Source organism: Syngnathoides biaculeatus, chromosome 14, assembly GCF_019802595.1.
Source record: "Syngnathoides biaculeatus isolate LvHL_M chromosome 14, ASM1980259v1, whole genome shotgun sequence".
NCBI classification, from domain to species: domain Eukaryota; kingdom Metazoa; phylum Chordata; class Actinopteri; order Syngnathiformes; family Syngnathidae; genus Syngnathoides; species Syngnathoides biaculeatus.
In genome coordinates this window covers 12,005,080-12,021,448 of record NC_084653.1, presented here as the reverse complement: position 1 = coordinate 12,021,448, position 16,369 = coordinate 12,005,080, and the positions used below count along the sequence as shown (strand labels likewise).

At 41.0% G+C, this 16,369-nt stretch overlaps 1 protein-coding gene across 1 annotated transcript in view; it reads right to left on the bottom strand.

Annotated features, from left to right (window-relative positions):
- Positions 1-16,369, bottom strand: part of LOC133511938 (electrogenic aspartate/glutamate antiporter SLC25A12, mitochondrial-like) — a 28,218-nt gene that overhangs the window by 7,885 nt on the left and 3,964 nt on the right. The window contains exons 4-14 of the mRNA XM_061841054.1: positions 15,272-15,414; positions 13,803-13,918; positions 12,610-12,749; positions 10,601-10,747; positions 8,831-8,969; positions 8,061-8,154; positions 6,105-6,189; positions 4,994-5,075; positions 3,005-3,163; positions 886-938; positions 626-706 (exon numbers count right to left, since the gene is read on the bottom strand). Coding sequence (XP_061697038.1) covers positions 626-706; positions 886-938; positions 3,005-3,163; positions 4,994-5,075; positions 6,105-6,189; positions 8,061-8,154; positions 8,831-8,969; positions 10,601-10,747; positions 12,610-12,749; positions 13,803-13,918; positions 15,272-15,414 — 1,239 coding nt within the window. The remainder of the gene's footprint in view (positions 1-625; positions 707-885; positions 939-3,004; positions 3,164-4,993; positions 5,076-6,104; positions 6,190-8,060; positions 8,155-8,830; positions 8,970-10,600; positions 10,748-12,609; positions 12,750-13,802; positions 13,919-15,271; positions 15,415-16,369) is intronic.

Genomic DNA, 16,369 nt, shown 5'->3' with positions numbered 1-16,369 from the left:
AGCCAATAAAACACGACCACAGCATTACATAAATGCACACATCTAAGGTGACTATCATTAATTCTGGCTTTACAAAGGCAATAATGCTCAATAATGTATTACAGTATGTTGACACTGATTGACATTATACCTTGCAGTTTTGCCTCAGTCAGTTCAACCAAAGGGACAAAAACACTCCAAATATTGCAAAAAGCTCTCAGCAAGTTCCACTTTAAGACGCAAACAATCAGTAATATAAATTAACAGCTCCCAGACTGTGGGAAATCAAATAATTGACACAAGTGATTTGTAAAGGCAGCACATCTACTTTTTCGACCTCTATCGGCCATTATCCAGATCCCGTGTCTATTAAGATATTAATAAACATTTAAGAATCATTATGTTCTATGTGTATCAGTATTTTTATTATTGTATGTAATATTTAGTTACTTAAATAGATGAGCAAAGCCACTAGCAAAATCTACAAGCGTTATGTAACTTCAACTTGCAAATTTTTAAATCACATTCAATTATGTTGACGATGTATATGACAAAATATCTGAACTTCAAACATTTCACATTCAGTACGTACAACAGTTCTTCGTTTCCCCTGCAGACGGTATATAAATATTAAAGTTATGCTTACACAGCCGCCAGCGAGAATTTCAGCTGCCAGAGGGATGGAACCATCTTCTATGGTGAACTTGTCTCTGACGAAATCGTTCATCTGAGAAGAGGGCGAGCGAGGGAGGAACAGAACAAAAAAAGCAGATGAGACGCAATTCCTCCCTCGATAGCCCAACATTAACATGAACTTGTGGTCGGGGCTGCGTCTTGATTGCAAAGAGCGCCCGCTACCATGCATGTTTTTTTTATCCACAAAGCCAGTTCTTCACAACGACTTGCCGTTAGCTTGATGGCCTTCTCCGGCGCCACGCCGATGAGTTGCGGGAGGAGACCTGCAAAATATTATTCATACAGAGACCATTAGGAGAGCTGGCGGTCAAAGACGGTTAAAATTAACGTGTAATCTTTCCGGAGAGATAGTGGAGGGAAAAATAAATTACAAATTTCCCACAATCTTGCATGTGTAGTGAAACCTCAGAGATTAAACGCCTCCAGATATTTGGTTGAAGGATTCCAAATGAACATTTTCCATAAAAATCTCAAAGCACCCTCACACGTGACATAATTTCACTGCAGTGAGCACATGAAGTTTTACTCCACAAGCGTGTTCTGCTTTTTCTTTGACGTCAAGATAGCAGTAATGGCAAAAGAGGAAAATGTGATGAGATCTTTGGCAAACGGGATGATGATGACAAAAGAAGCAGAGATTGTACAATGGAGTGAGCTTCGGTGCACACAGTGATATCCTTTTGCACATTCGACAGAGTCCCTTTCCTGCATTGGGCGTTAATAATTTTACTTTACTTTACACTCCCATCACACTTTATAATTGTGTAATGTTATTTAAAACATTGAAGACTTTCAAAGGATTCTTATGGCGAATTTAAACCTAGAGCATATTCTTTCTTTGCCAATATCTTCTGTCAGAAAAATCCTTCATCCAATCCATTATCCAAGCCGCTCATCCTCACAAGGGTCACGGGAAAGATGGAGCCTATCCCAGCTAGCTTCGGGCGAACAGTAAAATCCTGAATAGGTTGAATCATAATTTACTTGAAAGGTTTTAAACACTATGTAAAAATATCACAAAACATAATGCAATATATTATGCCACCCAAAGCAGAGCTTCTCGAACTTTTTGGGTCCGGAGAGATTTTTTTTTCCCCCCTTATAATTAAAATCAAAATTAATCCTAAACATGTTGTGGGTTACCTATTCCAACATAAATTTATATTATGACATTAAAGTCATATTTTAATAAAGTACATTTTAACAAATATTCTGGAAAACGTAATTAAGGCACAATATTCTAAAAAAAATAATAATAATAAAAAAATCCCTGTTCTTCAAAAAATGTTGCCTTTACTCATGTCGGGATGTCAAGATTTATGTGATAATGTGTTCCAATTATTGAAATTGGGCCAAAGCCAAGATAGAGAAGAGTAATTGGTTTGTGTTTTGTCTTACTGGCACCAGGGTCCCAATGTACTCGACGTAACATAGCAATGACCTTTTTTTTTTTTCCTTTTTATTTTAATTCTTAAACATAATTTATTACAAATTATGATGCAGACCCCAAGTTAAAGCTTGGTGAGAATCACTAATTTAAAGCAGAAGGATGACTTTGGAGAGAGATGACTGGATGCTGATGAAGGGCCCCGACCAGTGCTTTTGCGTCCACAATCTCACCCAGTCACGACTTTAGAACCCGTCTTTCTTTGATTGAACTCCACTCTTTCAACAATATGCGCATTTTAACATTTTAACCACTGATTCATTGCGGAATAAAATCAGCACGAACGCTTGACTCTCTTAGCATTCACATCGCGGGATCGACGCGATGCGGCCTCGGACGTGAAATGGGCAGGGGAGTGGCTGGGGGGGGCACTGTTTTGTCGTGCGTCCTTCATCAAGCCAGCTCGCTTTGTGCGGGAGCTGCTGAGTGACTGCTACTAGGACACCGCCGGCAAAAAAGGCGAACGCCTCCTTCGCCGAGTCAATCAGCCTCCTCCATCAAGTGAGGAAGAGGAGGAGGAAAGCAACAAAAGGGCTGTGTCGATGGAGGAAGCAGTAGGTGGCAGTCTTGACTTCTTCCACGTGAAGCGCCCCAGGGTGAGAGTGTTGTGCGTCGCCAGCCCTCAGCGCCATTATCGCCATCCGGTCTGAACGAGATCACACAGTGCTGCTACTCTGCCGCTCATTGTCCTCTCGGGGGCTTGCCTCGGACATAATGAAAACGCAACCCCTGGGTGTCGCTTTATTCACCGTTGAAGCGGGAGGCCCAAAGGTTTCTGGTATCAATTAGCAAAGCGGGCCGCCAACACTCGCTCCCTGATGCATTTGAGGTGCCGGCTCAGGATGATTTTTCACAGATAATAACAATGAGCCACTGGATTACCTCGGTAGAATCCGAAGAAGCCCTCGTAGCGCAGCACTTTCTTGGCACAGTCGAAGCTGTTTTTGTACATGAGCTCGCCCACCAACGAGCCTGTGGACCGCTGGTTCTGCATGCGAGTCTTGACCAGGTCGATGGGGTACACAGCTGTAGCCCCGGTGGCTGAAAAAAACAAACATATTAGTCCATAGCTGAATATTTGATGGGCTATTGACATGTAGGTTATGTATACAATTGCATGTACATCAAATTGGATGGCAGTGGCGGGCCATGCATTTGCTACATACTGCACCTCCACTAACAACTTGCAATTAAGGGAAATCATCAACACTGTAGAAAAAAAAATATATACATATTATGGAGCAGTTCATAATCAAACTATGTCTAATAACATGACAAATGCGTACTAAAATTAAATGAAATACATCACGCTTACAAGAGATGCTGAATGAATCAATGTATGCAGATCGCTACTGATGTGTTTAGCTAGCCCAATTTGACAGGGTATGACCAACAAATCAAAGGGCATAAAATTGCTGACATTATCAACTGACTGCACTGCGGCCGGATGAAGATGAATTTGAAATCGGATTGGTTAAAGAAACAGTCCAACTGCGAATAGAGTTTAAGTTACCATTGTTGGCACGACTGATTTTGAAGGCCCTGGGCACATTAGATTGACACGGCAACACACACAGGTTGAAATCTGATTGGACAAAGAATTTACACTACTGGAAGCACTGCAACCACGAGAAACTAAATGACAGGGAGCAAATCAATTATTGGAAATAATTTAATACAATTCCGTGGAATAAAACTGTAGAATTAGGTACTATATGTAGGTCAGTGCTTTTGGTAGAGTTTAGGCCAGCAGAGAAGGCCTTGATCAGTTCGCATTTTAACAATTAACTCCACGTGTGTCCCTCCATGTTCTGGGGGGTCTTTCTTCTCTTTTGAATTCCGTCTCCCTCTGCATGATCGACAGAGCTTTGTCACTGGTTATCGAAGTTAAGAGTAAGAACTTATTTTCTGTCAGTTCACTGTTTTTATCTTAGCATGATAGTTAAGAATGGTATAGTTAATTGAACACATTGCCTCTACAGTTTTATGATGAGTTCTGACCCAATTTCTACAACTTTGAATGGAGAAAAAACATTTGAAATAAAGAGAAACTGAAAATTGACCCACAACCTGGTTCAGATCACGTTCTCCTTGACAATAATCAAATACTATGTAATTTTTTTAGCTCCTTGTGAGAATTTCCAAATTGTTTCATGGGTAATGTTTTCATTGCCGTTTTCTATTAATTAAACGAGAACTAGTTTTGTGGAAGAAAGGATCTGTGGGCCAAGTACGAAGCCAGAACATTTTGATGGGGACACAGATATACTCTGGGATGTAATGATTCCAGGATAGTTCCCACCTCAGTCAACAATTGTGATGAGGCTTTTTCCTTAATTCCTCAAAGTCTAATTTCTTCCATCCATGTCGGAATAGTTCAGCCTTGGCAGAGATCTGCAGTCTCCTGAATACTGAATCAAAGAATCAAGAAGAGGATGGCGAGCAGTGGAATAAATCCTACTTGTGAACACCACTGAATTTGACAGTGGCTCATTAACGTCCAAAACACACGTGGTGGTTGCGTCAAGTCCTGTGATTAATGATGTCTGCTCCCCTGATTTCAATTGGTATAAAGCCACATACACATGTAAACTGCTCCCAACACAAGGCCCGTTATTTCTGAGGTTGCTTGTATCAATTCCTCACAGTCTAATCATGCAGCGATTCCAGGGAGTGCGGTTCCGGAAGATTTGGAATATTCCAAAGCTCCGGATCCAACGACAGCCTGGAGCCACCGCCGGCGCGGCCGCACAATGCGGGAGCCTCAGATCTCAGCTCCTCGCCCTGCAGCACAATGGCCGGCCCCGGAATCTCGGGCTCGTCCGTCTGGCCGGCTAGAGTTACCCCCTTGGCGGCAGACGCATCACTCACCTCCGGCAATTGAGCCCAGAGTGAACCTGTAGGCAGACTCTGCAACCTGGAGCCAGATGGGCCGGGACAATTCATGGGTATGCTGTGAGAGAAAAAGACAGCACAGGTCCAATGAGTGTGAGGGGAAGGTTATTTATTAAACTGTGCAAAACCAGATACAGTGTGGATGGAAAGAAGCGCAAGAGTGGGTAGGACAACGCCATTCAGGATTTAGGATTTGACCGCATGACCTGGAGTTTTCCCTTGGAAGCTACATGTGGAGGAGCTGAAGTTCTTATATTTTCACAAAGCATAATTTCTTTCTTATCTGTCTGCTCAGCTACATTTATGTCTGATGTTGAAAGCTTTGTTTTCACAGCGGTGCAGGGGAGTAGATAAGCCCCACAAGCCTTCTCCCTGTTCAGATAAATATCTACAAGTCTGTGTGAGATTCTGTGTGTGCGTGTGTTGAAGTGGTGAGTAACTTTTCCCAGACATGAACGCAACATGTTGCTCCTTCTCGCCCCCACCTCTCCCGCCAGATGCGGAGTTGCATGCGATCGAGATCCCGGACTTGATCAAAGGTTTAAAACAATTAGCGTGCTTCCGTTAAGGGCAGGCCTTGGAATCGTAGCATCACCCCGGAGGAATCAAATTCCAGACCTCTGAGACATCCCGAGAGCACCACTGGCTCGGTAGGTCTGACCACAGCCCAATAGAGAAACATGTTATCCGATGAAGGCAAGATTGTTGTTCTCCCGGCCACCTTGATCCCCTCTCAACTCCTTCATGCCATTAGCAGACCTTGCTAAAGGCCTCTAAAATCCCTGCCTTTTATCAGCCTGCAGATGTGAGATGGCTGTGGATGTGTGTGAGGACAGCCTTTCGCGAAGAGGTGAAACAATCCATTCCTTTTCTATAAATGTAATTTCTCTACTTTCATCTGGGAGTTTAAGTAATGCACTTTCACAAGAGGAGGGGAAAAAAATGTGCCCACTCTGCTAATTCACTTACAGAGCATCCTCTAAAGGTTTTTTTTTTTTTGGTTTGTTTGTTGCTACTGTGCCAGAAGTCTTGGAAGGGAAGCTCAGATAAAAGGCATCAGAATGTGGTGAGGTGTCAATCAGGCTACCTGTCTCTGGGCCTCCACAAGGTGGTAAGGCATGTCTCCTTCTTCCAGGGGGGCTATCCTCTCGATGTCACTGTGGTTGAGTCGCCTTCACACACACACCACACACACACACACACACACACACACACACACACACACACACACACACACACACACAAACACACACAAAACAGAGGAGGTTACAGAATTAGGACAGGAAAAAGGGCAGCCCGGTGTCACGTGATGTAACATTTCCCAGGCAAATTTGACTGGCTTGAACGTGACATAGAAAAAAATGCATCGATGAATGTGTTTTAATAAATAAGACGGACTCCTTAACGTATTGCTTGTAGGCCAGTTTTACGATGTTTTTCTTATAATGCAACCTGTGGAGCCATTTATTAGGCAATAGCTTTTGCATTTTCAACCATTGCTTCGTTTAATGTGTGAACTCAATTATAAAAGGTCTAAATCTCTGGATCCAATGTACTAGTACATTCTCAAGACAAACTAGCACTTAAGTTTTCATTTTGAAAGTTGAATGAAAAACGTTACGGCAAATTGCTGCTTGGATCTGCACGTTGGAAAATAAAAACTACAATGCGAAAGTACATCCATAGTTCTGGAATCCCTATCTGTGATTGTAAATTTTTATTTTGAAAATGTGGAATCTTTCAATAAATGGCCACTTTTAATTGAAAGTGACCACTTTTAATATTAGTTTTTTGTTTTTGTTTTTTTGATTAGGTTAGATCAGTGATTCCCAAACATTAGTGTGCCATGAGCTCTCGAAGTTATCCAATTTTATGTAATTGCTAAAAAAAAAATATTTATTCCAAGAAATTATGTATCTTTTTTCATCTATTTATGACAGACAGAACAAAAAAATCCTCTTCTATGAGATGGCAGGAAGTACATACAGTAATTAATCAATCCATTTTTGGTGACATTTACTTTTGTTGGTGTGCCGTGAGATTTTTCAATTGTAGAATATGTGCCTTGCCTCTATAAAGGTTGGAAATCATTGGGTTGGATGACCTTTATTATTCTCACAATGGGAAAATTTAAGTGTAAATTTAGACTGGGTTTTGAGCTACATGACGAGATTCCCCATGCAGCGTTGAAGCCTCCAAATGTTGTTAAATGAGGAACCTTAAACTGTATTTCCTCACATAGTGGCAGCGGGCAATTCATATGCCACTGCTGTGTGTATCAGACATATGGTCGAAATAAAAGTGTACTGTATTACAGAAGCACAGGGAGCCTTTTATTTGTACAAATGCATGTTTATAGTGTAATATTAAAAGAGCTGTGTAGGTTTTCACACAAATAAATATGTGGTACCTTTTGCACAGTAATGCTCCACTTAAAAGTCACCATAAACTTCAGCTTTACAGATGCTCAGCCTGCTCTAGGCAGTGTATGCTGTGGTAAGTAAGTAAAGTCAGAGTAAAGGTAATCACACACAAGGCAGTGTCTATTTCAGATTCTGCTTCTAGATGCGGTAGTTAAGTTGATTTAACAGGGGGGGAACACAATACAAATTACACAATCCAGTGGAAAATCCTACTAAATTCCTGTGAGAGGGGTAGGAAATTGTGTCATTATTTGGATAACAGCAAGGTAGAGGAATGGAGGAAAAACTCCAAAAGATGGGGTATTAGTATGAAATGTGAATATTAATATGACCACAAGTCATCATTTGAATTTTCATATGCAATTCAATCATACAAGTGACTGAAAGCTCAACTAATGTGTAGCTCCACTACCTAGTGGGGAACTTGTTAGACCAAACGTGTCAAAATTGAACAAAGAAATACCCTTTTGGCCAATGCTGAGATCTCAGGAACTAATAAAAACAACAAAAAGGGAACATGTTTGAAGAAAAAAAAAAGTGGCACACACTGTCCAACACAATGATTTGCCATGGTATAACATTAATAATCATAATACTGTATTATAATCATAAAAACCTACCCCGAGTGAGTGTGCAGACCAGCGAGTTGGTACAGGATGTCGATCTCCATTGGAGTGATCTGACCAAACTTATTGGCAGCGTGGACAAACTCCTCTAAAATGATAAAAAGTGAAAAAGGGTGTCTATCCTCAAAAAGATCAAAGTTGACCATTTTGGTTGATCTGCCGGATAGTATTTGCAAATACCGTTCCTTTTCCAGTGAAATGAAAGGTATATGGTTAACATGCTGTTTTAGGAGATTGGAGGTCATTAGCTACATTATATTTTTATGAAGGCAGTCCCTTAATACCGGCAGTGCTTTATTTTAACATCAGTTCATTAGGCTTAAAAGAGACACTCAAACAAATCCCAGATCTTTGCGCCCCATTTTGCAATGGCATATTTTGGCGCAACTGAAACGTGCTAGTTATTTCAAGGTTCGCCGACTCAAACTCAATTATTTGCAAATACTACAACGAGGGAGGGGACAGAAGTGGAGTATCTTAACAGGAAACACTGAGGAGTAGATGGTGGCTGACAGCACGACTATCAGTTACACAGATCTACATGTAGGGGGAAGTGGTCTGATTACCAGGTTAAACGTTTTCATTTACCTTAGTAATTTAGCGCTACAGAAAATGTTCCCTGTGTGGTCACTCACACCATTCTGTCAAGACAGTTAAACATGATCACACAGCTACAGAACAAAATCCATGCTGATTATTATTGAGTCATGACGAGCAGCAGCACATTGTGTCAGTGACGAGGTGGCGAGTCTGATCGGGACTACCTTTGGTGACAAGCGTGTCTTTGTGTGTGCCGACGAGGGTGCTGTAAATCTTGCGGATCAGCTCCATGTTGTTGAGGAGGGCGTTAAAGGCGTTGAAGTAGGAGAAGCTCACCACGTGGGAGGTACCTCCTCCAGCAGCCTGGAGAAACAGCAAAAGATGTCAGAGGCCACGCTGGGCCGTTTTGTTGGGAAGGGGGTTTCCCCATTTTAAAACAAACATTTCGGCAACTACCAACTAATCATTAACAATTTATTTCTATAACACCACTGCTAGCCGAAAACCACTATATAGCAGCGGAGAGCCACTCGGCTTCAGCTGTTCAATCCTCCAAAATAAAACACTCCTCTTCACCCACCTATCAGCATATGAAACACTATGTTTACCCTAAAAAGAAAACCGCAGTTATCTTAGCCTCCTTGTATGATAAAATGGCAGGGCTACAAAGCTTTGTACACTTCTGGTGGCAATTGACTACCATCTCCAATGATTATTTAACTACTGTATGTCAAAATTTTGACTTTCGTGATGCCCAAAGGCCGAAGCACCTGAATCCCAACGTCAAAATCGGTAGCAGTGCCTTGTCACCCCTGTCTACCTGTCCCAATTTTACATGAAATATTCATTATCTGTCACAGTTATGGAGTTTATAAGGCTGTGATTGTGTGTGCGCTTTCATCTGCTAAATGGATGGTGTATCATATAGCAACGCCCGCACAACCCATGAGGCAAACACAAATTGAAAGTTACTGCTTGATAGAAATATGGCTTTATCAATTCCTCAACACACAAAGTCAATATACCATCATACACGTGGTCCCAAGTTTTCGTGAGCCATGGACCAGTTCATGTAAAGACATATTTTGACACATAAACATCAGAAAAAACATTTCCACCGATGACTGAATATAAAACTAACCATTACGGCAGTGATTTCCAACTTTATGGAGCCAAGGCACATATTTTACAATTGAAAAATCCCACGGTGCACCAACAAAAGTAAATGTCACCAAAAATGGATCGATTAATTACTGTATGTACTTCCTGCCATCTAATGGAAGAGGATTTTTTTTGTTCTCTGTCATTGTGCCTCACTGGCATAAATAGATGAAAAAAAATACATTATTTCTTGGAATAAATGTTTTTTTTAGCAATCACATAAAATTGGATAACTTCCCACCGCACACCCGAAGAGCCCTCACGGCACATTAATGTACCTCGGCACACTGTTTGGTTTGGGAATCACTACATTACGCTATATGTAATTGTTGCAATGAGTGGGAGCCACGTGCTTGTTTCTCCTATCTTGGGGAAATCTTTTTTTTTTTTGGCTGAAAAGTACTCAACGTCTTGTCTTTTAATGCCTTGTTCTTTGCCGGAAGCAAGTTTGTTGGCTTCACTGCCTCATTTGCCTGTTGTGACCTATTACTCAGAGCGTGTTGGTGCATGTGAGTCAGCAAACAATAAACCTGTACCTTATGTAGGACTACTAATATTGCCTTTTAAACACAGCTTTCATTTTCTTGAAAGTTGTACACAGTTGTATTTATTATGTATGTATTTATCTGGCGCTCCTTTCCAAGGAAGCTCTCCAAACTTGTTTTTTTGTGGGGAATTGTTGCAAGGTAACCAAGCTGAATGAGCATTTTGACGAAAGCACAGGCAGATAAGTAAAGCTGATTTTCAAAATAAAATATCTTTGAGATGACTCGGGCCCAGTGGTTGGGGAACCCGGTCTAAACAGCTGCCACACAACGTTTTCTCCAACTCACAGAAACCAGATTCTCCTCCACAAATGGAGTCAGCATGTGGTGCCTGATGGTGGCCATGATGTCGCTGAAGTCCAATGCCGTGATGGTGCCACTTTTCCCCATGTCTTTTTGGGCGAAAGCCTGGCGGGCATGCTCCAGCTGCAGCTCCTACAGCAATGGAGGAGAGACAGGAAGAGAGCAAGTGGGTCAGGCTGACAAAAGGCGACGAGATAGGTTTCCTGTGATGAGGAGCAACACACAATAAGTGAGCTGTGAAATGGAATCTTGAAGGGGAAAAAGTGTAATAATGTCACCGTTGCGCAGATGTGAAAGTCATCTGATGTGACAGTGAGAGACACAGGCTTTGGTAATCACCATGTGTCTCTGGAGACTAATGGAAACCATGTCCCGAAAAGCCGGATCCTGGAACAGAGAGGAGCGCTCTTTGAGCCGACTGCCGGGTACGTGTGTGTGCGTTTGTGTGTTTGTGAAATGATTCAAAACGACAAGCGTGCAATCAGAACGGGATGCAGAGGAAGGCTGACCCCGGGCCAACGTCTGCTGTCAAAGTTCATGTAACCAGAGCATCAGAGAGCCACGTCACCACAATATCCAGCTGTTACTTCCTCTTTGCAACGCTCTCATAACCTAATCAGTGGATTGTGGTTCAATAACTCTTCTCTCAATGTTTGGTGATTTGGAGACACACGCTATATGATAGGATGTCTCACAAATAATTAAGAATGCCTACAAGTTCAGGTTTTGTGTAATAATATCCCAAACACAAGGAGGCAGTAGATAACCCAGTTCGATAACCTGATATCTTATTTAAAAGGTAGGATTTTTTTTAAAAATGGACCAGTCAAGTCAGATAAACCAAAGAATGTTCCAGTGGACTTGGTCATGCTCACTGTGGGACAGCTCAGTCTTCTGCGTTCTGCTAACCCGAACACAAAATATTTTAGGTTAAGCTTTAACAGCACCATCTTTTTTTTTTTTTAGGTCCTCATAGAATAATGGTGATCACTACAACTGGGTGTCCCCTTTGCTATCATTCTTGAAACTAGAATGTATAGCATTCTGCAAAACGTCCATTAAACGTGTTGCTGGATGGGCCTGCTGAGTTCTGGAGGCTCAAATGGCACATGACCTTTTGGCCCACGGTCCACCTCACATGCCAGCATGTTCCCTCCTGGCCCCGCACCTTTCTGATGGGGATTTTCATGTTTGTCACTTTATGTCAAGGCATTTTACATATGAAACGTGGACACCGCGCAGCTTTGGACCACATTTGTTGCCTCGGCAGTTGAACATAGCTTGCTTGTCTTAGCCTGGGCCCAGAGTTGGCATCAGCACAGGAGGGGGGGGCATATAAACTATAGTGCTTCTCAATAAATGTTTGATTTTTCTGTCAAAAGATAATTCGCATATCCATCTCGCCCAAAATCTGCAAAGGATGAAGGAAATGATTATGTTTGTTTGTTTGACATTTAAGCGCATGCATTACTGGCTCACCACTACTAAACCAACTTAATTGTTAGTTTACAGAGAACCGCCGCTATTTCACAAGTGGCAAAAATCTGTAATTCAGTCACACTTAAAATGTGTACAGTATAGGGTAATTACCTACATTCATACTTTAACCTTAGATATTTTGCAAACTATGATCCCAAACCCCTTTATGATTTCCAACTCATCAAAACAATATTACCCTAAAAAATAAATGTCTTACAGGTGATGTGACTTTGAAAAAAAGTAATACTGTATCTGCATCATCGGGAACTTTTGACATTACAGAAAGCGTAAACAGCAAATAGCTGTTTGTTAGCCGTTTGTAAGGGGTCAGTTAGAAATCCAAATAGGTGAAGTTGTGAATGGCGAAACGAGAACATGCGGTGCTTTATTGTACACTGGAAACTAGTCACTAAAGCTTAACTACTATTACTACTATGACTATTTCTTTAGTCAATTAAAAGTTAATTAACGGTGTTCACAGATTTGGATGGAGAGAGGGAAAAGATGTTTTTTACCTGCAGAAACTGGGTAAATTCTGTGTAGCTGAGGTTCTTGCTTCTGTCATGACCGAAGTGTAGCCTGATGAACTCACAGTCCCAGTTGAAGGGAATGTGATGATGGACTTTAGTCTGGCTGAAAATGTCACGTACATTCTCTGAAAGTGTGAAATGCCAGTAAGAAACGGAGCGGAATACTTGCACGAAGAGGCTGCATACGTTGAACTGTTTATTTATAGTCTCAGAGAATATATTAACGTGACGGCGCACGCTTGCCGCCCTGAGATGAAACCTTAATCATTTAAGCAACAGGCATCTATCCTACACTGCAACATATTCCGTCTAATGCTCTGGCTAATTATTAATTATAATAATAATTATAGTAATATAATTATAATTAAACTTCAGTGGTCCAATATTCCCAAAGTCATATGATTTAGAATTTTACTGACATTAGCCTGTGTGCCACTGTGCAAAAATCCAGAGGTTGAATTTCAATCATGCACAACGACACACGAAAGGCCTTCGCATATCTTATGAGACTTTAGTTCACGGGCGGCTTTCCTTTGACCCTTTTTTGTGTTCTTTTGTGACAGTGACACCATGGAGGAAAAATGCTGATAACGTCCATTTAACTGTAAAGTTCACATATTACAACCATTTACATATTACAATTATGAAACCAGTACTGCTTTTGTGGCTGCTCTCAAGATGACTGAAATGTAATAAGTCGACAACAGAAATAACAATAACAAAAGAACCTAATGTACTGTACACTGAATGGATGGATGCATTCACTGTTTATGTAGAAAGACTCACTTCCTAGTACACATTCAATTCTCGACAAATCAGATTATAAAGTGGTTAACTTCTTATTGAAGTTGTATGACTGTAAAAAAAAATTGTTACATATTTCCTATGGTAAAAACAGTTTCTAAATTCTAAAATTAAAATATAGCACTAAAGACCAAAAATCTGAAATGGCCTGAGAAAAAAGGGAAAATAATGAAGCACTTAGTATTACCATAGCAACCTCTCGCAGCAGCACGTTTTAGAACATTTGAATGTGTGTGCGTTCATGTCTCCCTTGCAATGGAGTAATGAAGCCAATTAGTACAGCATTAGAGACGCATGTATTGCATAATATAACCAACCTAGATAGTAATCAGTTTCTGCCACCACACAAACCTGTCAGACTACTATGTACATACCGAAAGAAACGTTCCCCGTGCCGGTCTTGTCGAACAGTTGGAAGGCAACTATGAAGAGGGCATCGGGGGCACATAGAACTGATTCAAAGGCCAGAAACTCCTGGAATGAGATCAACCTGTTGCGACAAAGTTTATCCACTTTACATAAACTCAATAAACATCTCCACAACTGAATAACTTCTAATACAAATGCTGTATGAAAACGTCTACCTTTACATTGAAAATGGAGCCCGTTGTTGGTTTACAACACTTACGCTCTTGTGGTTGGTGCTATCGGACAATGGAAACTAAAACAAGCAGACATTGTAACATGCTGCCAATTTTGTCTTTAGATGGTTGTCTTTGTCGGGCAAATTATAGCGTACTCATGTAGTAGTAGTCTCGCCACTCTGCACTATTTGCATATGTGCTGTTGACCAATACTAGCAACTCATGTGCTCGAGTAGCATCTGCACCATTTGCACAATTGACATTTTCCAAGTCTTTCACACTACTTGTCACTTTAAACTGCACAATTTTCTTGAAGTCTCGGCACCCTTTTCAAAATGATCATTGCGCCGGTCTATTGTTCTATTAGTCATTTTAAACTCCTCTAATTGATAGAGGACTCAGCATCATTTTGCACAATTGAAAAAAAAAAAACGTACTAGGATTACCTCATTAATGATAGCCTTTTACTGCTCAGTTACTGTGGGGTTTATTTTATGTCTTTATGTCTGAAAAATATTCTCTATCAATTGACCGTCAGTTGTCATACTACTTTTTAGCGGCTGCACCGAACAGAGACCAACTCCTTGTTTTTCTTTGACGTACTTGGCAAATAAAGATGATTCTGATGGTGGCCACAAACCAAATTTATACACAAGTTGGAATGCGCTTTTGCTTACTAACCATTAATGAAAAACACTTTTAGACCATAGTTGTAAAATCATCAAATGGAAAAACAGTTAAGTAGTTCTAAAGCTCCGATATTTACTGTGGCCCAATGGCTCTGTGTTAATGTGGCAATGTCGAGCCACCAAGCACCTTATTGATCCTGGTCTGACCGGGCCGGCACAACTTTCCTAAACAAGTACCATGAAATCAACACATTTCATACTCATCTTGAAAACAATTTCCAATATAATTTTGCTACTTTGTGTCATCGCCAACCAGAACAGTTCATAGATGTTTTTTGTTTTCGGTTCATCTCAAACCTTCTTTTCTTCCAATGAATTCTGCTGAGAACCATTTCTAGTAAAGTAGGTTTCAGATGAACGCTCATATTGTTTGGCACAGTTTCTATGCCGGACTCCCTTCCTGACTCAACCTCTCTCGGGAGTGGAGGCCCCAGTGGGATACAAACTCACGACCTCTGGTTTACCAAACCAATGGTCTAACCACTGAGCTATGGGGCCTCCGGCTGCTGAGAACAGTCTCTAATACTTTGAATTATATGTAATGAAATCACAACACTGGACGATACTCACCCATCTTTGGTGGTATCAGCCACTCCAGCTATCAGGCCCACAGTCTTGGGATTGTGTTGCGCTTGTGTTTGCAGACCGAGGTAACTTTGCACAAAGTCTTTGGGTGTCATGTAATGCTCCCCATCCTCCACCACGCTGGCATACTGAAAAAAACACACATGACAAAACAAGGCGGACCGCCCTTAACGTCCATCTTTACCCATCATCCATTTTGATAAGTAGAATCAAGTCATGGTGGGCAGAATAGACTATGTTTCCCTTTGCCTGCCATTTCTGGTCTAATAACTTGCTATTGTACTTGGCATATGAAAGTAATACACAGTATGAAAAGTATCCATTGATGAATATTTAAAAAAAAAAAAAATTATATATATATATATATATATATATATATATATATAAACACACACACACTTCAATTTGATCTGGAAATATTTAAACGCTTAAAGGAAAATACTGACTCATGAGCAGGATAAAATCAAACCACCATTACCATAAAGGTGTTTCCCGTCATTCATTATTATATGCCAGAGTGAAAGTCATCGTATTTCCCCCCTCATACCCCGCCGAGGTTGCAGTATTGTCTTGCACAAAGCAATAAAATTGAACTGCGACATAGTTCTGATGAAGAGGCGACCTTATATGAACTGTTCCAAAAGCAGTAGGAGGGGATTCTCACTCTTGATTGAGTTGCTCTCACATGTCCTTACCGTGCTATAAGAGACTCAGTCAGACCACGAGAAAAAATAAAGGGCAGGACTTAGTGTCAGTGAGGGCCCTTTCGCGTCCATGAAAGATGATAAGCACTGCAAGACGTAGAAGTAGGGCATCTAAAAATACAACTGCCTGTATGTTCTGAGTCTATGCAGCATATGTTTTATTTATGCAGAGAAGCTCGCTCGTTGCTATCTTGTGGACACATTTTACTGTGAAGGAGCAAATCACACGACTGTGGAGTATTATGGCCAAACCTACATTAACATTTCTAGCCACCGATGGTTATTAGGTGAATGTTACAAGGTAATGCTCATGTCACGCCACACAAATTTCCATCTCACTGTTTTTTAACTTTATCATACGTGTAAAATTTGAGGCTGA